Genomic DNA, 23,196 nt, shown 5'->3' with positions numbered 1-23,196 from the left:
ATCCTGATTTCATTTCATAAAAAGTTTCACTTCAGGTACAACTATGAACAAATATTTATAGGGTTTCTCGTATAACAGTCACACCAACAGCAACCTGAGCAGATTTAACGAAATTCCATCGAGTGATGTAATTTCATTTCATGTGCTGCTCGGTAGCACCTTTGCAAAATACGCGGAGAGCTGATGAAGAAAGATCGACACTGAGACACGGCGCCTTTCGTTTCAAAATGTACGTACAGTGGAGCAAAAGGCTACAAGGAGGGTAAATATTTGAATATACCATTCGAGTGGTCGTCTTTTTTTCTGAAAAGAACATGATTCTTTCCAACCACGTTTGTGTGCACGCGGTAAGTTTCCGAGAAGTAGAAGAGGCGCGTGCTTGGCCAGACGTGTTACAGGTTCTACTTGACAAATTAAACTTGGTTCTTCTTAGTGCTGTGTCTTCTGTGAATATATGGTGTGCGTTACAATATTTGAAGAACTGAAGAATTTTAATTGAAAGAATTGTGTGTAGTAAAATTTCAAACTGTTTTATATAACACATACTATACGGACATAAAAGTGTTGAAATACTTTTGTATACTATAATATAATGTATAATTATAAAATAATATAATTCATAATTGTTATGTAAAAGTCGAATTCCATTTGTATTTTTCTAAAACCAATCGAACAGGAAAATACAAACATACGCAACCAGCTAACAGTAGAACACCTCCGTGTTCAGTCAGACGAGCGTTAAGTAGCGAAGCTCCGAGCGCGGTCAGACATCCAACATATAACTTTTACTTTCAGTTTTACGCCCGTAATTGAGCAACTACCGGAAGAATACGATAGCTGTGGAGTTTTACGGCCGTTGTAAAATTGTGTGGCACGTCGGGCCATTACATTCTAGCGTAGCCCGTATCCGGACTCGTCCCCGTTTTGGAAAAGTTCATACAGTTTCGAAGTACTTTACTTTCGTCGATGGTTCCTTGCGGGTTATCATAAATTTTCGAACGTACGGGTCACGCTGATACAGTCGACAGGGTATTAACGTGCTCTTGGACGATATCTAGCGTGAGAAATGCCCCGGCGGCGAAGAAACGTCGGTTTCGCAATTTTTCCAAGGACCGCCGTTGCAATTTCTCAAACGGCAACGTTCAAGGAACAGGTAAAAGGCGAACGCGCGAGCGTAACGATATTTCTCGCTTCAAGCCACCGTCGTAGCTCGCTTTCGTTAACGGGCAAACTTCGAGCCGCGCTTTTATATTTTTTACAAGTTCCATTTTCGCTGCGCTTTTAGTTAAAGGAGGACACGCTCGGTGATAAATCGTTTAAGTTTGAAAAATAAAGCGGGCTCGGCCGCGAAAGAAGAATGGTGGTAATGAACAGTCCTGTGAATGCTGAATGCTTGCAGTTCCATGCCATGGAAGAGAACTTCACTGACGGCTTCCAAATGCGCCACGTTTTATAATCGTTTATTAAACAGACCTGTCGTTCTCATTCGTTTTTTTAAAACCGAGGACAAAGTACGTTACAGCTACTTATACACATGAAAATTTACGAAATTACTTATCGAGCAATTCGCTTAATAATAATTAATCGTTTATTATTTAACGAATGATTCATTCATTTCTCATGTGCGCATCGAGATTTCTATAAATTATTTCGACATTCATCAAGAGATGAAGCAAAGTCGACAGGTCGAGAAGGTAATTTGTTTGCCGCGATACATCGAAGCCTTACGGCGGTGAACGTCAGATTTAAATTATCTACGAGCAGAAGCGCGAAAGAAGGTATCGAAAAGCCATAATACGTATTCCATTCTAGCGGCTTATCGAGTTTATCCGGAATTATTGTAGCTGCTACAATGCACCAACGCGAGACTTGTGCGAACGATTATTTTTACCTTTTTCTCCGAGCTCGTTCTCTTGCCCCTGCTGCACTTCGAAACTCTATATATTCATCCTTTGTTAGGAAACGTGATTTTTCTTCTCTTTAAAAAGCATCTCGTCGAGCGTATGAATTCTCGAACGAAGCATAAGCAACAGGGAACGTGGAACGCCGCGGGAAAAAATCCAGGATATGGAATATCGTTGCCGCGTTTCCCCTCCCCTAAACTTCTTTGCGTAACGTAGAAATAATTATAAAACTACAAAAGCACGACTGTAGAAACATGAGAATGTGTGCTCGATCGTTGGTAACGTTCGGTAAATATTCAAATAGAAAAGTAAAATGAAGCTTACCAAGGAGAGGAATATTATTTTAAACGTGAAATGTTATTCAAAAATAAAGTATTTCCATGTTTCCGGTTGTTTTAAAAAAATGTCTCCCATAAATCATGTTACAAATCAATCTTCGAAACTGACTGAAAACAATTACGAAAGCAATCGATACGAATTAATCTCGACCTTTTATTTCCACTCCATTACTATGCTAACGTTGTCGAAGCTGATGAACGGAAACCGTTCGAGGGTAAGCGTTTCCGAACGCGACGTGCATTCCCGTTCTAAGCTCCACTTAGACGGCGAAGGGAAGGAAAGAGCGAGCGAAGAGGATGAGTCTCGTCGTAAAATTGTAAGAACTTTCGCGAAGCTTGTCGAAGGCCTCTTCTGCTCTGCTGCGAACTTCCTTCGCTATCCTATTCGAGCACGGGGCGGGAAAGACGCTTTCAGAAACGGTAATTTTTCTTTCCAGACCGCTCGGCCGTTTCTTAAGGTCGCGTTGCTCCATCTACACACGTTGAGAGGAATTTAAGTGTGGCGGCGATGGTAGTCTTCGTAAGAACGGAAGTATGACAAATTGAAACGACCATCGACACGAGCGATCTCCAATCATATCGGCCACTGGAAGCCTTCCCCCTCTCGGATCCTCTTTCGATGATCGGACCGCATCCGTACTTTGGCTTTAAAGGAACATTATTTCTGTGCTATCGATTCGATATTTTTCACCGTAACTTTTGACCGAATCGTAAAATCTTCAAACGATGGGGCGAAATGTTGGTAATACAATTGTTTGGTTTGTTGATTTAGGATACATTTGAGTCTTACAAAAGAAGAAAGTTGTTTTGTATCCTAGCAATTTCTCTTGCATTATCTTCGAAAAGGTGGAGGTTTAAAAAGAGTTCTAACGCTAAATAAAATTATTATAAATGTTTTCATAAAACCACTTGATGTCATTCCTTTCAAACAACATTATCATCAAAGAAAAATCAAACAGGTCTTAGCGTTAAAAACTTTGTATTTCACTCAATATACTTTTACAGTCGTAATATTAATCGCGTTGTAATAATTTATTAAGCGAAAAAGGAACACACCATCCTTAATATAAATGGCCATTATACCACCTTATTTTGCAATTAACGCTCTTTCGTTAATTCGGTGTTAAGTGGCTAGCGCACTCTAAATAATGAAGTTTGTACAACATCACGCGTTGTTGACCGCTTTTTCTCTTTTATGTCATTACAGCTTTCGCGTCAAGTGACACGTGTAACGAGAAATGGATTGTTTCATGCATGACAAGTGCCCGAATCAACGAATGTCACGAAACAAGATTTATTGCAATAACAATTTTGAACACTGGAAAAATATATTTCGAGCAGGCCATTCGTGCACGTACACGCGTATCAAAGTACAGGACTTAATTTAATTAAAAGCGCGATACAAAAAAAGCAACGAGAGCGATGTGCTTGACAAAAGTGATCAAAAGCACTTTTGATTAATGCTGAAATGCTGGACCAATGTAAGTGAATGGCTTTCAACAGTGCATAGATGCATCGTTCTATCGTTTGCTACAGTTTTGCATTAACGATATAATTATTAACACGACTGCGATTAGCGTATATTGTTGTAACGTCGTCCCTCTGTAATTTCAAATTTGTTTGTTAAGCGAATATATGTGGAAACAAGACAAGTTTGTTGTTCGAACATTTCTATTTTTATGAGGGTGATGTGTCGCTTTACACGTGTGCATTTGGTGACACAAACATATGCGTCGTGAATATGTTCTATCGGCTGTGTAATGGCGTATATCTAACAAGGTTCTTTTAATAGAGTCCGATTTTTATCTATGTAAATGTGAGTGTATTAAGCTACCTTTTGGCATGTCGATAATTACAATTTCGGTGTGATTTGTTGATAATTAATTTCTTTCGGTGATCCTTTACATTTCAAAAGGGTGATAAAGCAAAATTTATTTATGATTTATTTATGATCATTATATACAATTTATTTGCTATATATGATTGAAATTTTAATATAATCTTCAATAAACCAGATAGCATATTGTAGAAATATCGCAAAAGGAAGGATATGAGAAAGCGATGATAATTTTATTAACTTAACAAAGAGGAAGGTTAATCAATCCGAACCAATAATTCCCATTCAACGTTGGAATTTGATACCGAATATCTACCTGTACAAATCCTGACACAATACGAAAACGTTAATCTTGTAACTCAATTAAAGAATAGAACATAAAAACAGTCCAACAGTAATAAATCCTCATGTTTCATATAAACATACAAGAATATCACCGAAAGCAACATTCTCTGCCAACATAGATATCGTTTAAACTTCGTAAATTCCAACCTATATTGGTTTATTGGAATTCTAATTTACTTCGATTATCGAGTTCCACCATACAGAACTTCTGTTTGATGGCGAAAAATAATGTTTATATTCCGATCTGTATGTGACCGAATGGAAACGGTACTCTAATGGTTATCCTGAATAATGGCGAAATACTATAAAAATTACTTACGCTGTGCCGTTATGTCGTCCGATGGAGATCAGTCGATAGATCTGCAACTCGACTCGCTGGCCAGTGTCCGGCACAAACCTGTAGGTACACCTTGATGGTCCTTCAAGGGACGGCGATTTTATTTGCCCAAAGCCGCGATCCGATTTGCTGAACAACTGTCTGCTGTCCAACGTTATGTTGCACACTGAAACAAAGACAGAGAAAATCCATAAATCGTCGACGGATAGATCGAGAAAACCAGAAGTCCGTTAACCGCAATATTTTGAGGATTAAAAATGGAAGTGAATTATATATCCTGCTTTCAATCGGAAACATTTCCTACATTAATGGACTCATCGGCTGGCAATATTGTCGGCCGTATGAATAATCCAAACCCGATTATACATAATAACGTTACGAATGAAGGTTTATCACGCAATTTAGCGAGTGGTATGTACATAGATGTATAATTGATCATTGAACGCGTGAAATGCTCAGACCGTACGTGATTGTTATGTCTGTTTAATTTAATTTGTGGTTAATTTGGTTGAAGTTGGCTGGGACAAATTTGACCGAGTCAACTTCATCCAATGCTTTCATGATAAATACAGGGTTTTCGTAAGCATTTCTCTTCTTACATCGAAAAAAATCCATTTCAAACACACCTGTTGCACTCGACCGATCGGAAAGCATTCCTTCACAGCCGATCGATGTTAATTAAATGTACGTTGCGTCAGGCACGAGGCAGACGTACAAAAGAGCTACTTCTTACTCTTGTATAGAACATCGAAACTATTTTGAAAATTTTATATTGAAATGATGCAAGATATTCTATGATGTATATATATACACATCATATACATGTATAATGTATATTTGTATCAGTATGTTGTAAATAATATGTATAATAATATATATCATATATAATTAGTTGCAGATGTTTGTACATTTGTAGGGAATTTAAGAGTAAAATAAATGTAGACAATATATATAATAACATTAATTTTGCTATAATATTTAATTAGTGAAACGAATCTCTGTTTAGGATTTTAATTACTTTATTTAATCTATTTAATTTAATTATCATGTATAAAATTGAAGGTATATAAATTAGAATCAATTTTATTCCAATTACATCTATTTTTCGCTGTAGGGCCTGAAGTAGGTAAAAGAACGTTAATGAATGAATAGCAGTGCAAGTAAAATTAACCTGCAGTTTAAATTAAATTCTTTTCGTAATGACCCGATATTAAGTTTGAGTTAGAATTTTTATCATATTACCTTCGTAACCCATTTTCGACATTTTCCTCGTAGGAAGGAAGAAAATACTCTTCTCCTGTCCCATTATCAGTTGTCTATATAACCATTGTGTCCAAGCCAATAAATGATTCCAGCATACCCTATTTCTGCAAGTTTTCGTCCAGTCATCGTTTTCTAACACTGAATATCTTCGAATCTAAAGCACGATTCTCTGGCATTCTTAAGAGGAAAAGCGCTTCCTTCACTTTCCTTTTTCTGTTCAAAACTAATGCTTTCGTCTTTCAACCAAATTCCTCGCAGAAATAAAATTACTTTCCAAGGAAATCATATTAACCATTTTCAGATTAAGACTTTTTAGGTCCACATCACCTAATTTAATAACCATAATTATTTAATCCTCATCATCACAGTTAGTTAATTTTCTTTCAAATATTACAATTTGACACGTTTCGTCAGTCATTAAGAAACAGAAATACCTTAATGAACGAAAACATGGTGTGGTAAAATTTCAAATTTCGAACCAATAAATATTTCGGGAAAATATTTATTCGATGCATCCTCTCACGCGATACATTTCGCCATTGTCTACAAGGAATCCGGGTCACGTGGAAGCGCAACACCGGAGCGAAAGAAAAGTGCTCCGTCGCTTATAACGATTTTTCTTGCTTACATCGTACTGACGACGCCCGTGGAGACAAGGCAGACCTTCGTCTTTTCCATTCGAGGCGACGCGACGCGACGAGCAGTCGCCACACCGGCACGCGATATTATAACTTTCTTGTGTTATCCCAATTGATTCGCAATTTGTCTATCGTGGAATAGCTTAGGAAACGTCGTCTCTTAGGAAAAAAGTCTGTATTTCCTAATTTCGACTAACAGTATTAAGAATGAGAAACGACTTAGTGATAATTGAACAAAGTATCTTCCCGATAATATTGGATTCCAAAATCGTTTAAATATTGAACACACGGAATTATTGGAGTATTAATTTTTTAATATTACGAGAGGCACTGCGTAATGTGTTTAAAAATTATCGTAGAAATTCCATATATGAAACTTTTGTGATTCGTCTTACTTTTATGGTATGTAGCAATACCATACTTTTGATACTGATAAGAAATAAAAGTTCTAAAAGATCCCATCGATAACGCTTTAGAACCACAAAAGTAGAAGGATAAACGATAACAAGTTGGAAATTCCATACAAGTCCCATTATCCATCGAACGAGCCTCCGAATTAATGGAAATATGTTTAAACCGGATCGATAAATCAATTAATCGGAAACTCGTTAGTCTCGTCGAGCTGGAGCTCCGCTGTCAACTTTTACGAAAATGAGAGAACAGGTTGAAAAATAATTGGCACGCAACGCAAAGAAAAATAAGAGTAAGACGCCATTAATGGTCCCTGGTATGATTAAAAGACGGAGGGGTGTACGTTTCAACCGTGTGTAGAAGAAGGGTTCAAAGGAAAGAAAGGTTTGATGGATGGGATGTGGGGGCAATAACGTCAGATGTAATTAACGTAAGAAGAGAAGGAGTTAGATGGATGAAGAAGGTAGAAAGAACCACTGACGTAATTACTTACCAGAAAGAAAAGCCACGGGACACGGTAGTAATTTCGCTAGCGGGATTTATACTTTACCAAACTGTTCTGTTGGAGGGGCTCGTTCGCAAACATTCCAAAGAAATCCTGTCCCTCTTTTTCACCAGCGTTTCTGACATTTTCTCTAACGCTACTTCGTGCTGTCTTTTGTGAATTACCGATCGTTTCTCATGTTACAAAAGGATTTCCCATATTCACCAGCATGACTTTGCAAACTCTGTGCTTTTTCTAGTTGGTCCTAGATACAGCTATTACTTATACAACTACTATCGCTGTTAATTCTGTAATCCGACGCACCTCCTCTAAAGAGATTTCATCCGATACGTTTTAATTTCGATACGAGCGACAAAATGCGAAATATCTATGGCCAAGAGAACTTAGAATGGCTTAATGACGTGAATCTTGTTTCTAACGTCGACTCAAAGGCACGCGTCATGTAATTACATTCCTCTAGCGGAGGTGGAAAGTCAATACACGAATCTGACGATTGGAACGGAAAACGGCAGTGGTGTTGCCAACTGCCAGTTGAACCCCTAACGAGTTTAATATCGGAAGAGCTTAATTGGAAGTTACAATTTTAGGACGCGGGCGAATTCAACCCAACTGGAAACCTCGTTTCGGTTGTTTCGTGGGTGCCGGTCGTATTTCAACATTCGATGAACTGAACAAGTAGACACGAAAGAAACTAGTGTCTTTCTGAATTGATTGGACCGACTTTTCAAATAAACTCATTTTTTAGCGTACTGTCATTTTATTAATTTGTATATCTAAGTGCACGTACAGAGTGTTCACATTATTAGCTTCCAGTAAGTACGGTTCAAGTAACCTTGAATTTTGTCGTATTCGTATTGCTGCAATCGTCTCAATAATATTCATTTTCATGTACTATAACAAAAATTGTAACGATATTAATTTCAAAGTATTCATGTTTCTCGTACTATGCGCACACTATATTAGAATTAACAAAACTGTCTAGGACTATTGAATATAAAAATAGTGAAACGAAGTTAATTTCAATTTTTCTTAAACATACCTACAATTTACAAGGAAAAACGTTGACAATTAATACCGTGAACGCTTCGTGCACATATAATAAATCATAAATTCTACATTTGGAGTTTGGAGTTACAGATATAAAGTCTAAGTTGAATCTAAGATTTCAAGTTACTTAAGTCCCTCAAAAATTACCCATTTTCGAAGGCACCGTGTGAAAAGACCATGGAACCGATGGTAAATACACGTTTGTCTCTTAACAGGACACATGGAATATGGAAACTAATGAACTCATGAACATAACTCATGAAGCATAACGATGCTACTTACTGTTAGCGCAATATTGTTCCAAGCCGCATTGGGCGCATCTATCCGGCGACGCAGCCCCGCAGCTGCATCCTCCGGATGGAACGCAGCACGCACACTCGTTGCTGGACGAATTAAAACTGCATGCGCAGCCGTTTGTCGTTTGTGTCCAAAGGTCCACTTGACCTGAAACCAGACGCGAGAAAGGTTAGAGAAACGACTTTGCACAGAGAGCCTCGCGCGTCTCTTTGCAAAGGCACGCAATTAAGAAATGGCAAACGCGACGCACTTATTTCACGAGCAAGCTCCCGTCCTGAAATTCGCTGTTAAGAAGCCCATTTCTGAACGATATAGCGTGTTAAACACATCTTCAATTTACTACAACGCTGCTTGGTATTGATATTGGCACAACTTAAAACACGTAGACATTATGGGGGAGACTTTTGAAAATTTACAAAGAAATCTTCGTGAGTCATTTCTACGACATCCTAAGGCTTAACACAAAATGTGCCACTTCCACTTGTAGCTTCACAATATTATCGAAGATGAGCAAGTGTTATTGTAAAAGCGAGGTCAGATTAATAGCGAAGTAAATAATAATTTTGTCCTCTGACGCAGAACTGATTGTATTATAAATATACCGTTTCACGCGATAAAAATAGAAACACGATGTAGACTTACAATAAAAGTAAATTTGAAATTTTTTGAGTTGTGCCATTATCAATGCCATGCGCCGATAAACGGAAAATTGAATCGATAATGGAATTATATCTACACCAATTGTCGTGTGACATTTATCTTCAAGAATTGATAAATACAAAATTGTTAGCGAAACAAAAATATTATAAACCGTAAAGTATTTCGACGTAATTGATACATTAACTCGGTTATCGGTCTAATTTCAAATATAATATCGTGACAGTCGAATAAATGTGGTTAAAATTGGCGTTTTAAGTCCGATTTTGCGCTGACGCATGTGTGGCGTTCGATGACAAGTTTGAAACTATAATATTTATTTTACTGCAATTGCCAGTGTACCGAGCTGGTCCAAACCATCGTCGAACCGACCAGAAAATGTAATTTTTCTCACAAAGTGACGGAATGCATCCTGCTCCCCGCGCTCTTCTCTACGATTGCAATTGCAGTTCAAACGATATTGCCACGGTTCCCTTTGTCAGGTTCATTCGATCCGTTTTCCACCCAACATTCCGATTACGTTTTTTCTGTGGTCGACCGTGACCACCCTTCTTTTTCCACCACCGTCCTACCACCACCCTTTCGCTTGGATTTCACTTTTTTTTCGAGTCGCTATTACGCTGTCGTGTCCCAGGATGCCGATAAATACAAAGCCGGCGAAAAATGGAGCACCAGGAAGAATATAAGTCCCTGGACGAGCGATTGCTCATTGTTTTTGCTGGCTCGAACGCGTCCGTTTCCCTCTTTCTGCTTTTATTACACTTTTCACAGCCGCATCTAGACCTCGCGACGATTAATAAACTGTCATTCTATCAAGATCACTAGCGTTGCTCTATGAAGCTTGCAAATGTAAATTCTATCGCGAATGGATGGAACTAATGATTCGATAATATTACTACTTATACGACTCTAGCATTATTTCATAATGTAAAATGTTGAAAGATTGTAATGTTCAATTTTTGTAACCTTATGGAAATGCGTGTATGTTTTGAAAGGTAATCTAAAGGAAATGTTGACATATTCATTAAATGGGAATATTTTGTTGATGTACTACTTTATTGTAAAAGAAAATGACTGGTAAAATTCGTTGAATAATCCGGTCGAAATGATTGAAGCGTAACACGGTAATTATGCTCCATAAAAACAACGATTTAATAGAATAGGTTTTGTGACAATGAAGTGAAAATCAATATAGTATTTCGCTATACAATTATCTGATACTCTTTTACTTGCTATCGTTACGTTCTTTGAATGTACCTCTCTATAAACTGGTTATTATTATTATTGTAAACATACCTCTTTTATACTTGTGCTATTAATCCGCTTCATTTCCTATTTAATTTACCATACATCAAATATCCTACAAACCTTTTAAATTCTAAAATTAGTTAATTTAAAATTAATTTTAAATTGACGGCATTGATTTCTACCAAATTCTAGTAACAAGATCCATTTGCACTGCATTTACACAAAACTACACGCCTTCATTTAACAAATAATCGCAAATTACAACAATCTCGTTCTCATAAACGTCAATCCAACGTGACCGTGATCAAGTAGAAAAGTTCCGATCTATTCGACGTCTAATAGAGATTTCCGGTTGATTTTGCAAACGTGGGAATATGTGCGCGTGATTGATTGTCTTGCTCCTCTTTGCTGAAATCGACGAGGAGAAGGATCGACAGTGTGAACGAAAGAGACACCGAGCTAGCCAGAGGACACGTGAATCGAACGAAGACAGAGTTTCCTAACTGTAAAGTAAAGCAGAGGCAAAGAGGGAGAGAGAAGTGGTGCAGGAAGAAATGTAGATCGGAGCAAAGGTAGGAAAAGAAAAGTAGAACTGTGGAAGAAGACATAAATTCCGTGGCAGTGTAAAAAGAGTGTTAAGAGGAAAAGCCCAGGCACACCCGATATGTCAATATCCCGAGGAAATACGGGACGGTACTTGGTCAGAGGGGCAGTAAAAATAAAGCAAACTTTATTGCCGGTGCCGCCGCCGCCGCCGCCACCATTAACCACCACCGCCACCATCACCGCCAAACACCATCGAGGCCGCCTCTGGAGATATATTTGAGAAAAACGTCCATGTAGGTGAACGTTTTAGGACTGTGAATATCTTAGGAAGATTGGAAAAGTAGCGAGGGTAAGGATTTCGAGGAATTTCATGGTAAAACTGAGAAAGCAAAGGACGAGAGGAAGGGCGAAATAGAAACAGATCGGACAGTTCCAATTGGATTCTTAATCCATCGATTCGGGCTCGATTACGCCGATTTTGTTTAACGTCGATGGCGAATGGGCTAGGAAACTTCTGTGCTTGGTGAAGCAAGTCCAAGGTCGCTAGTAGTGTGATCGCTTTTTTTAAAAAGAGTGGAAGAAAAGAGGTTGAATGGGAATGGAGCAATGTGAAAATCGAATGTCAAGAGCGAATAGGGCCATTAGATGGGAAGAACGAAATCACGGATAAAGGAGGAAATCCTCTGCAAATAAAATGAGAATCAAAGTCCAGTTTCTGTGTCGCTATTCGCTATTTTATCCCTGGGAATCTGTTCTCGCTGGAATTTTTTCTCCGTTCATGAACGTTTCTTCCTTTTCTACTTCGCTGCAGACCATTATGGACCGTCTGTAAACCCATAGCGCGTTCACGGTAACCTACGTCGCGAAACGTATGAATCACGGAACGAGAATACACGCCGTCGTGGCTACGAGGTCACGGGTCTGCCACTTTTTACGTGGCAATTCGTGTTTTCTTTCAAGTAAAGGAGATTTCTGCTTCGCTTAATCCACCGACGCTCTAAATCCGTGATTTTCAATTTGGGATCGTATTTATTCTCCTTACCTCTGTCCTTTGCTTTACGCTACAGTTTAGAAAGCTCCTACTATCCATTTCTTAGCAACGTTAACTTCAAAGCAAATCTTTCCGCTTAATTTTAAAAACCTTGGAATATTCTCTAATCCTGTAAATAAAACCAAGCTTAATTTAATTTCAATTTATCTAAAATCTGCATAACCCAAACTCCCTCTTCACGCATCTTGCGCCACTCTTGCTGCCTCTTATCCAAATCCATTTTCACAAGACGAAATCTATCCTGCCTTCACCGACTCAAACCATGGAAATTCAAATTCAACGAGTCAATCTTGAACCATCTAGATCCTGCCTTTAGAGTATGAGACGCGAAAACAGCGTTAGGCTCTCGCGGCGAATTAAATGGCGAGCCTCTCTGCGAAGCGATGGAGGACGACAGCGGCGCGAAAAGATCCACTTAGCGTTCACTTTGCCCGGCATTAAATTCTAATGAACCGGACGCCGGTCAATTTCAGTTAGCCGACTTCCGCTAGATCGTGATATTCCGATCCGACGTGGCGGCCGCCGCGTAATGGCGTCGGATACAGTCGACGACCGGCTGTGGTCAGCCCTTCGCAAGTGTCTAATAATTTTCGTTTAAACGCGCACAAGCCGGCTCTTACGCGCAGCTGGTCTCCTGCGACGCAAGCCAAGCGCATTACCCTGCTAATAGACGAAATGGCGACTGTAGCCGACACAGAGGGGGACAAAAGGTGAGATGGAGAGAGGAGGCAGAAGGATGGTGCTAGATTTTAGAGGATCGTTCGTTATCGCCGATATTAGATGGGGTATTACGTGCTTCGTTTGTACGTAATCGGGATATTCTCGATTTCACGTTGTCCGTGATAGCACTGTCTCTTTGATGAAGAACGATTGCACGACGTAACGAGCGGTCAAACGGAAATTTAAAACGCGATAAATTTCGTCGGGGAACAATCGGGGATTGATGTGCGGCGAGAAAAATCGCGATTCCACGAGTTTCGTACACGCAAACGATATTTTGTATTGGAATTGAGAGCCAATTGCGTTCGTTCCTGGAGACTTAAATCGTCGAATTTTTGGTCGAAGGTAGCAGTGGCCCCATGAAATTTGAACAAAATACAGAGTTCGACGAACGGGAGAAATTTATTGGACAGCAGCTGATACACGCGCGACGTTCTGCATTTTTCACGTTCTCCAGTTTCGGTTGGGCATCGAACATTTTTTTCCACTTCAACCCATCCAGCGCACCACCCCCTCATCGCGCCCCTCGCCTCCTGCTTACGCCATTGGTTCGTCGTTATTAATTTATCAACTTCGATGCAGGAGAAACGCTGCTCGCACTGTTTACTTGTTTCTCTGATATTGATGATGATTCAATTTGTCACGATCCCATTTCCCTGTTTGCTCACACTCGTGCTACCTCCGCACCAACTGACTTGCAGTGGAATTATTTGGTTTGCTGCATCGATTTGTTTGAAAATTTTGGCGACTAAACCAACGAACATATCGATCATTTTCAGCGAAATTGCGCTTTCTAACGCATACGTTTCGAAATTCCGTTTTTACGCTACAACGAAACTGTTGCCGTTCAACGAATCGTTAAAAATTTGAAAATAATTTATTAACAAATAGTACAGATAAAAATTATTTGCAAGAAATTCTACTATTATTCTACTACCAGTAATGACTAGACGCCCGATAAAAACGTCTGTAGCACTGAGAGTTAAGATTCCCCTTTTCCCAGCTGACTTTTTACTTTATCCACGTTTTATGAAGCGGCCACGAATTTCTACGAAAGAACTCTTCCAGACCTAAACGTATCCATGGTCTTGCGATACCACGGTCGTCGATCGACACGGAATTCTCATCTCGTGCGACGCAACGAATCCCGCTGCCTTCGAATCTATCAACTACCCTCCGTCGTCGTTGAAGGACTCGTTTCCTTCCATCGTCCTCGCAAACATTCGTCTCGTTATCCTTCTTCTTCCGAGTTCTTCAGCGCTGATTGTCACAGCGGCAGCGGATGTCGATTAGTTCGGGCCGCGTTTCGGCTTTATGACGGTTTTATGTCCGGTTACTGTGCTACTTGGAATTTCATCCGCATCTCCATAGATTTGCACTTTAATTGGCTCCGCACTCGCCGTGCCGCCTCCTGTCCGCTCTATGTTTCTGTTCGCGCGCCATAAATATGTATAATGCCGGTGCGGTGCATGTATGCACGCGTTAGTGCGAGCACGCGATAATACGCACGCTAACGGCGCAGCGACGAAGCCGTGCACGTGCAGACGTCGCAAGCCAACTATTTTCCTCGTTAGGCAGTCACGAAACAGGCAACGTTTCGAAACTCATGCGATACGCCGGACGTTGAGTGATAAATGCCCTGCCAAAGTGAATCAGTACCGTTCGCTCGGCGAACGAGCGAGTACAACCGCCACTCCCTCCGTGTATCGCTTTGTTCGTAATGATTTAGTGGATCCATTCGAGTGTTAGAATTATCAGCTCGTTGTTCGCCTCGTGGTATCGTTTAGTAGACTGGTTAATTCTTTGCCCGTTTCGATCCTACGTGATAGATTCTCACGGATTTCCAATTGATAAATGTACTGTTAATTTTCAACAGAAATTACGTGAATTCGTAAAACAGATGCTAATTAAATGCAGTAGAGTTACGCAAGAATATTACCGACATATATAAAAACGAGAATCGTTCGCGTGTCTTTTATGAATAATATTTGCAATTATAATATATCATGGGACGAAAAGAATTTTAATTCCAACTATGTCAACTTCGTCAATCTTCAATTATTATCAAGTCACAGGTAATGTTTCGTTCACTCGCGGACAGACGCGATCGCGAGAAAGCACGTCAACGGGAGTCGTAAATTCCCGTTACGATTAGACAATCGACGCCACGAAATGATCGATCCTCTATTTCAGTTAGGATAATAGAGGTAGTCAAATTGAATATGACACTGATATAACAAATTATAAGTTACAGTTTATTCCAACAACTTCGTAATGAATATAGTTACATTGATGTGTATGTATAAGTAAAGTAGGTGACTGATCTAAAGGTGGAAACCCGGTCAAAGGTGTTGACCGTTCGAAAGATGGAAAATCAGTGCCGTTCGGTGACGATGCTGTGGCGGAGGAAAGCTAAGGATGGGTGTGTCTCGCGCACGGAACCATCGGATTTGTTGATGACAATTTTGGCTAGGAAAGTGAGGGCAATAGACATTGCTTCTGATTGGATAATAGACGGCTGGTGGACTAGGAAGGGTCTTAGTCGCCCTCGAGAGAAAGTCGCTAACGGAAGATACTGAACGCGAGAAAAACCGACTTTCTCGTATCTTCCCATAGTAGAGAATAAACTATTCAGTGAACGAATATTTGGTCGGTCTGAAGGACCTTAAAGAGAAAATGCCTGGGATTTATGGAGGGTACCTTAGACTATTGAGGGTACGCGGTAAGGATATGCCCGGACTAGTCAGAGAGACGGCCGACGTAGCAGGTAACTCGTAAGAGTTTGATTAATTTCAGAATACTTCATTTCTCTTAATAAAGATCGTCAATTTAAAAATTATGTATCTTAGAATTATCTGAATATATTATTATACCTTATAATTATCTATCGTATATCTTACAATATAACTTGAAAAAATCTTTTACGTGTCTCAGGACTTAACCGTTTTATTCATGAGAAATACCTCCCAGATGCATTTTCATACAACCTCTACGACCATTTTCACGAAGCACCGCTAAAGAAGGAGATTAAGTTTACAAGAAGTCGCTGTGATACGGAGTTCCTCTTAAGAACTTCGCCGTATTATTCTTTCCATGAATCTTTCCGATTGACCCAGATTAATCTACGATGTATAAATGGGGCGACTTAAGGATATCGATTCGAACGGGAGGACCTTATCGAGGCCTTTCTTTAACGGCACGCTCGTTGATCACTGTCTCGCTGATAGCATAATAGAATTTCGCGCTCGGACGATCCATTGTCGTCTCCAGGATGGATTAGAGACGTTAGTTACAGAATTCTCTGAATCACGCCCCATTAACGCTCCGCGTTATCGAAATATTGCCGCGGCGAGACTAATTTTACCGGCTGTGTTCCTTCGATATAATTTTGGCCCGCTTGCATCTGCTCGCCGTCGATCAAGGAGATTAGTCCATGTGAATCCTTATAGTTATAGAGCAGTATTACCAAATCTGTTCGAGCATTAACAAGATACCGCACTAACGTCAGTGAAAATTAATTCAGGGCAATTTCCGGCGTACTTGCGGTGGAAATTTCCGAGCACTCCCCTTCATCAGCGTACGGGGAAAGCTGTTTAGTAGCTTCTTTGAACAACTAACGATACGGTTCACCCGTTACAGAGTTCCTTATCGGAATTACGTGCCTTTTATTTACTCTAGTGGTTATTTAGCTGGCTGCATTTATCGCGTGATTAATTTCTGTATGATTACGTTTATAACGGTACTCGTCTAGATATTCACGTAATATTTACGCAAATATAATTAATAAAAAGGAATATATAATTATTAGTTGAATCTAAAAAATAAAAGATAATAAATCAATTTTTCGATTAGAAAAGTTAGTGCTAATTATTATAATAGGATCTATCTTCATGAATTTCAATAAACACGGAGATCGATAAATCTAATTCAAAGCTAATCTAACTCTTATCCGAACATCGATACATTTAATCCAAACCTAATCTAAAACTTAACGTGCTCTGATTTATTAAATTAGTTCGTATTTGGCAAACAATAACCAAATTAGAAAAAGCTCCACAATGTTATAATAATATAAAAGATTTTGAATAAATTAAATATAATAAGCTTTGCATATAAATTAGAACTATTTGTAAAACACACGTGGCAATTCATCTCTTCTTTCGTTACATCCTGAAGCGCGTTTCATCGTCATTAAAATCGTGTCTGTGATTCGTCTATTGGCAACAGCGGATAAACGAGCTTCCAATATCGAAGTTACAGGCCTTTTGATTAATCGTCTTCGGCGAAACGAGGCGCACGACCCACTCCAATTATCATCATTAGTCGCGAGAAACAACTATTGCCAAGGCGGAGCCGAGGTTGAACCCTTATAACTGTCCAAACTGACATGGACAAGTTATCATAATCGGCTTTGGCTCAATGCCGAATATCCATGGAACCAGAAATCTGATTTCGATCTCTTCCTGCTGTAATCTGTGCAAAAATCTTGTTATACCGCTTTCCATGAAACTAAGTGCGGTAGCTTAATACTAAATCATTAATATTCAGCATAATGATTAAGATCATTTTATTGCATATAATAAAGAATTTATAAATAACGAGTCTCTTGATTTTCGTGAAGCCTTTCCATACCTATACATAGATTATGTCAAGCACAGATGTTATTAATAATAAGTAGTGAAAATAGAAAAATTAAAGCAAAGAAAAGACAATTTTTCTTCATCAGAAAGAAATGGATGAATCAAAAAGTTTTTATGAATCGATGTTTATTCTTGTAGCACAGGCATAAAGAAACTGTCACTGTGTTAAACAACGAAATACGCAACAGAATATATGAAAAATTGCCAATAACATCAATTTAACGTTCAGACTACTTCAAATTAAAAATAAAGACCAATCAATTAAAGGAAACAGGTTAACGATGTATGTGTCACGGAACGAGTTCTGCTTGCCATGTGTTGCGCTAAATGCGATGATCCTTGCGAGGTCCCTCACGGTCTGGCCGCCAAGACCTACACATTGTTACACTAACCCGCAACAAACCTAAGAAAATACCATAAACCGAATCTTTTTAGCTTCCTCCCTATTCATATAAGTATTTTCGGTTTACGAATGGTCCTTATGTTTTTGCACGCTCTTACCAATTACGGAGAAAACGGGTGTCTAGCGAAATAGCGGGTTTCTCCCATGAACAAGGATGCCCATGAGCCACATCTGCAAGAGACTTTCTCTTCATAGTTTTATTTATTAACCAATGGGCATCGCGGATCGTTATCTTCACTTTTTTACCGAAAAGTGTGAACGACGAATCCGCGTTCTTAGTTCAAAAGGGCACACACACACGAGCTTTCCTCCTTGATGGTACGAGACGGGTCTGCGACAGTACATGTAATCTTTTTGTAGTAAACTTAACTGTGTTACCAATAAAGACAGTCATTTTACTGAGTTAACTAGTTATCATTCAAAATTTACGAGACATACGAGTCGATGAACGTACAAGTATCGACAATAAAAAGTCGAAAATTTTTCCAATCATTCGCAATTCGATCTTTCTTAAGCGAGCAAACACGCAGAACACGTTATATCAGCGGGAAAAACGTGAACTCCTCGACGTTACATGGTGCGATGGACGTAGAACAGTAATCTACCGGCCATGCATCATAGATCTGCAGAAGAGTGCTTCGTAACGTGGAAGCAAAAGATTCTCATGGCGGTTCGCGAGAAAAAGCTAGAGAAAAATCGAACGACGATTGGGAATCGAGAAATTTCTTACTTTTATCCGCTGGTATTAAACGTCAGCGATTGTCCACCACTCTGGAATAGTTATAAATGCGAACAGGGCTTTGCTCACAGAACGTGAAGTATCGATATAAGCAGTCACCCCCGTGAATTTGCTCCGCGAAGGATAAACCGGGCATCAGCGATTCCCATCGTGAGAACAGACGCGTGACGAGCCAAAGGATTTCGTCTGTTCATTGTGCTCGCAATACATGGGCAATTTAGACTCGTGGAAATGTACATTTTTATGAGCCATCCTTCGAAATGTTTGTCGCTATTTCATAGATGTTGCTCGATGTGACACGATCAGGGATGAAACGTAAAATGCGAACATTTTTGCTATTTCCTTCGCTTTGAATAATTTGCTTTCAACAATATCAAAATACAAAATGTAAAGAATATTTTTATAATTGCGTCAAATAGAAGTTAAATTGATTGATTGAATAACAACCTTAAGGAAGTTAGAGTTATATTTCTTACGCGAGTAAAATCATCTTCGATACGAGTCAAATTATCTTAAAAGGCGAACAGAATTTACATGTAAAGATTATACAAACTGTGGCTCTCTCGTTAACAACCATTAGAATATTGTGAAACAGCGTACTTGCCCTGGCAAATAGTTCTGGCAGAAAAACATTGAGTAAAATTGTAGTTCTAGCGTAGACGAAACATCGAGATGAAGTTTTTCTAATCAAAAAATCAAATGGAAAGAGCTTAACAGAAATTCTACCTTCAATATTTGCACGCCTATATTGTTAGCTGTATTGAGTATAAATATTGAAGATTCAGAGAATCATAAAAGGACAGAAAATGCTGTGTGACATCTCTGTCAATACTTCTGCTTTGTATTACATCATCAAGGATTGCAGTTTCATTACAGACTAAACAGTAGAAGAATTTTATTAAAAGCTCCTCCTTTTGTTCAGAAATAAAACCAGTATCAGTCTCATTTACATAAAACAGTAATATTTTCGGTCGCATTTAAACGTAGACGTGGAATTCGTTTAATTGCGATATAATTTAACCATCCCTTCGCTCGATACTGACGCACGTTTTATCCTTTACGTGAGTTCGCAGTTTCGTTCCCGTTTCTCGCTCGCGTTATTGCTATTGAATAATGTTTCAACGTCCAGATTGAAATTGTTCTGTAGACACGAACGTTATACGTGACGTTTTTCAAATACGCTGTACTCATAGCATCTGCTGTCGTATCGGTGGAGGCATCGATGCATCGAGCCTGGTTGAGCCGATGATAAATATTTGTGAAAATAGCTCCAATAACGTGCTTGCAGTTTAGTTGAACGCGAGAGACGTTGCAATCGGCACTTTGCAAGGTGCGGAAAACATCTCGATCGATACGCGTGTCTCTGATGAAACGATTAGTTTGAGATTCGTCTAAAACGCGGTTGTTCCAAATATTTCGATCAAATTATTAGTAAAGATGTCAAATGTCTGTATCAATAGAATCTAACATAGAGAAAGTTTGAAAAGAAGAATAAATAAAAATTGATAGCGTCAATGTTCCTTTTCACATTGCTTCTGGTATGACAAACCTTGTAATCTTTTAGAAATAAAAATAAAAATTACCACAGCAGATGAGCAACCACTGCAGTGAGCGGTACTGCAAATCCGTGATAGCTGATATAAAATGAAACCCATACGTCTACATGACAGGAGGGTAGTATCGTTTCATGACGGCTACGCGTCTACCAGCGGTGCCATAAAAACGAGACTATGTGTCCTAATATAATGGCGTGACTGTAAAAAACAAATTGCTTATCGGAGCATTAGAAATGCTAATAAATAAATTAACAAAATTCCAAAATAAAAAGTTGAAATTCCTAAAATAAGAAATCTTCAAAACTAGAATCAATTATATTTGCATTATAAATAACAATAAAACAACCAACAAAATTTTAGTATCTCAAATTTTTCTGAATCACCAGAGAGGCGCTATATTGCCGCAAACAACAAAAACCATCTTCAAACACCAAACTTAGCCATCTCCCGCGATCTTCTCCGAAAAAGCTTCAAAACGGTCTACAGAGCGTCAAAATTGTACCCTGGAGGATGTCGAAATCAAAGTTGCTCGGAGTCTGTTCCATACACGTGTCCGCATGTGTAATAACAGCGCAGAACGGTACAAAGTTGTCCGAGATGCCATTAAAGCCACGGACCCTCCTCGCTGGCTCGAGTAACCTCTAGATACGAACCAAGACTCCGGAAAGTTGCTTCGGGCCAGCGTCGTCCGTTGTTGAAAACCGTTGGGAGATCCTGGGTATAGCGATTGTTTTTAAAGCGGTATACATCTACAACGGATCCGCCGTTGGCGAGTTTCACGGAGTAGAAAGCGGCAGAAGAGAGAAGGCAAGCGAACTATGCTCGGGGTCAGACTTGAAATATCGCGTTCCTAATGCACTCGAGTAAAAACTGGCCAGTCTTATACTTTTCGGAGGCTGTGGGGGTATGGCGAACAAGTAAAGGCCAGGGAAAACGAAGCTCGTCGACGCAACAGTGCTCGCATATATCAGTCGCCACAGCACATTCGCCTATGAATCGCTAAGCAAATCAGTTGGAACGACGCGTGGACCAAGGGGTGGATTCAAGAAGAAAAATCGGAGCATCGATCGATGACCGGATTTAAATTTGCGGAGTTAACCGAGGGGATTTGAAGGGGATCTTCTGAAGGATAATTTAAAAGAGGCGTTTTTTATTTTATTATCTGGGCGGGGATTTAATTGTGGAAAGATCGTGAGAGAATTAAATTATTCCTCTTTCTATGTCCATAATTCTTTATTTTTTTTTTTTTTTTTTTTTTTTTTTTGTGGAAAATTCAGAGAAGTCAAGATATTGATTCTTTAAGAGTCTTCTAAGTGGAATTGTAAGAATTTCTATTATAATACGAGAATTACATTCAGAGAAGCTACTAAATTGCTATTCAAAGACACGTTACTCGAAAATGCAAAGTTTCGGACGGTTCTAAAGCTTCGGAGTGTTGAATTTCAGAGAAAATGGGGTGACAGGTGAAGACGACGCGATTGCAGCGTAGTTTCCTGTTGCAGACTTAAATCTAACCGTGCCGTTCCGCTCTCGTGACTGCAAACGCTACTTTCTGAAATTATAATCTCGCGTTGCAATCTCGCGTCCTGGTTACGATGATCGTTCAGACTGAGAAGAAGGAAACGTTTCGCTCGCTACGTGACAACGATAAGTTAATGAAGTTCGACAACATTTTCAGCAGGGGAAAATTCTCGCGGTTGAATATTTTATCCATAAAGCTCGATGTTATTTTTAGAGGCGTCGCCGACGCAAAGGAATTACCGTTACTTTCTGTAACGTAACTTTGTTTCGCGTTTTCACTCCGTCGCTCGTGAAATCGTATTCAACTCGCTAAAAATTGTTGTTCCACCGGACTCTAATTAGTTTCCCGTTCAGTTTGTATTTTACGCTTCTTGAATCATTGCGATTAATTACAGACAGAAACAGAACGACGAATCCTCCAATTGTGGAATGTTTTCTCTTGCGCAAATATGAAAGAATTACGTTTATCTTTATCGAAACTTTCGATAAATATTTATACAGTTTGGTAAACACAGATACGCGATATTTCCAGATATCTAATTCATTGCATTGTTCTGAATATTTCAATATTTTTTTAATGTTCGAAAATATTAGAATTATAATTACCAGTTTCAAAAGAGATTCGAAAGTCTGAACCCTTTGAACAACGTTTAACATTTTCATACCAAGTACAAATTACTTTTAAAAGCAATTTCATAATTTGCATGAATTTTCATATGTTTCTGACTGAAAAAGCATCTACGTCAACATGTTTCTGTCAAATTAACATGTAACATAAAAGAACATATTTTACACATGAAAACTGAAAAATGTCAAATAGAATGTCAAGTCTACCTTGATAAAGGACCATAAAATATTAACGAAGGCAATAATAGCTGCATCATTATTTTCTACTTTAAAATAGCAATAATACCTTACACGACTTTCTCGCCCAATAAACAAATCAGAAATTCATTTAGTCGAACAGGAACATTTCCTAGAAATCCAGTCATCGAAAAAACAGTATTAAAACGTGACGCTTCGAGTTCAGTTTCACGCGTTTCGACGTAAAATCTAACACGAACGAAAAAGTAACAGATCGCAAGTAAACTTTTCTAACGAACGCGCCCGGTCGACAGAAATCCCGGGCCAGGTTTGGAAGTGTGCCGAATCGTGCTCGGCCGGCTAAGGATCGGTTTGTTGTTCACGGAAAA

At 39.1% G+C, this 23,196-nt stretch overlaps 1 protein-coding gene across 5 annotated transcripts in view; it reads right to left on the bottom strand.

The window, feature by feature from the left end:
• The window catches only part of LOC139989011 (uncharacterized), a 274,444-nt gene that overhangs the window by 159,316 nt on the left and 91,932 nt on the right, over nucleotides 1-23,196 (bottom strand). For all 5 annotated transcript variants that reach the window (XM_072006859.1, XM_072006858.1, XM_072006860.1 and 2 more), the window contains exons 3-4: nucleotides 8,908-9,069; nucleotides 4,744-4,927 (exon numbers count right to left, since the gene is read on the bottom strand). In XM_072006859.1, the coding sequence (XP_071862960.1) occupies nucleotides 4,744-4,927; nucleotides 8,908-9,069 (346 nt within the window). The remainder of the gene's footprint in view (nucleotides 1-4,743; nucleotides 4,928-8,907; nucleotides 9,070-23,196) is intronic.

This window comes from Bombus fervidus, chromosome 7 (genome assembly GCF_041682495.2).
Source record: "Bombus fervidus isolate BK054 chromosome 7, iyBomFerv1, whole genome shotgun sequence".
NCBI classification, from domain to species: domain Eukaryota; kingdom Metazoa; phylum Arthropoda; class Insecta; order Hymenoptera; family Apidae; genus Bombus; species Bombus fervidus.
This window is presented reverse-complemented; position numbering and strand designations above follow the sequence as displayed.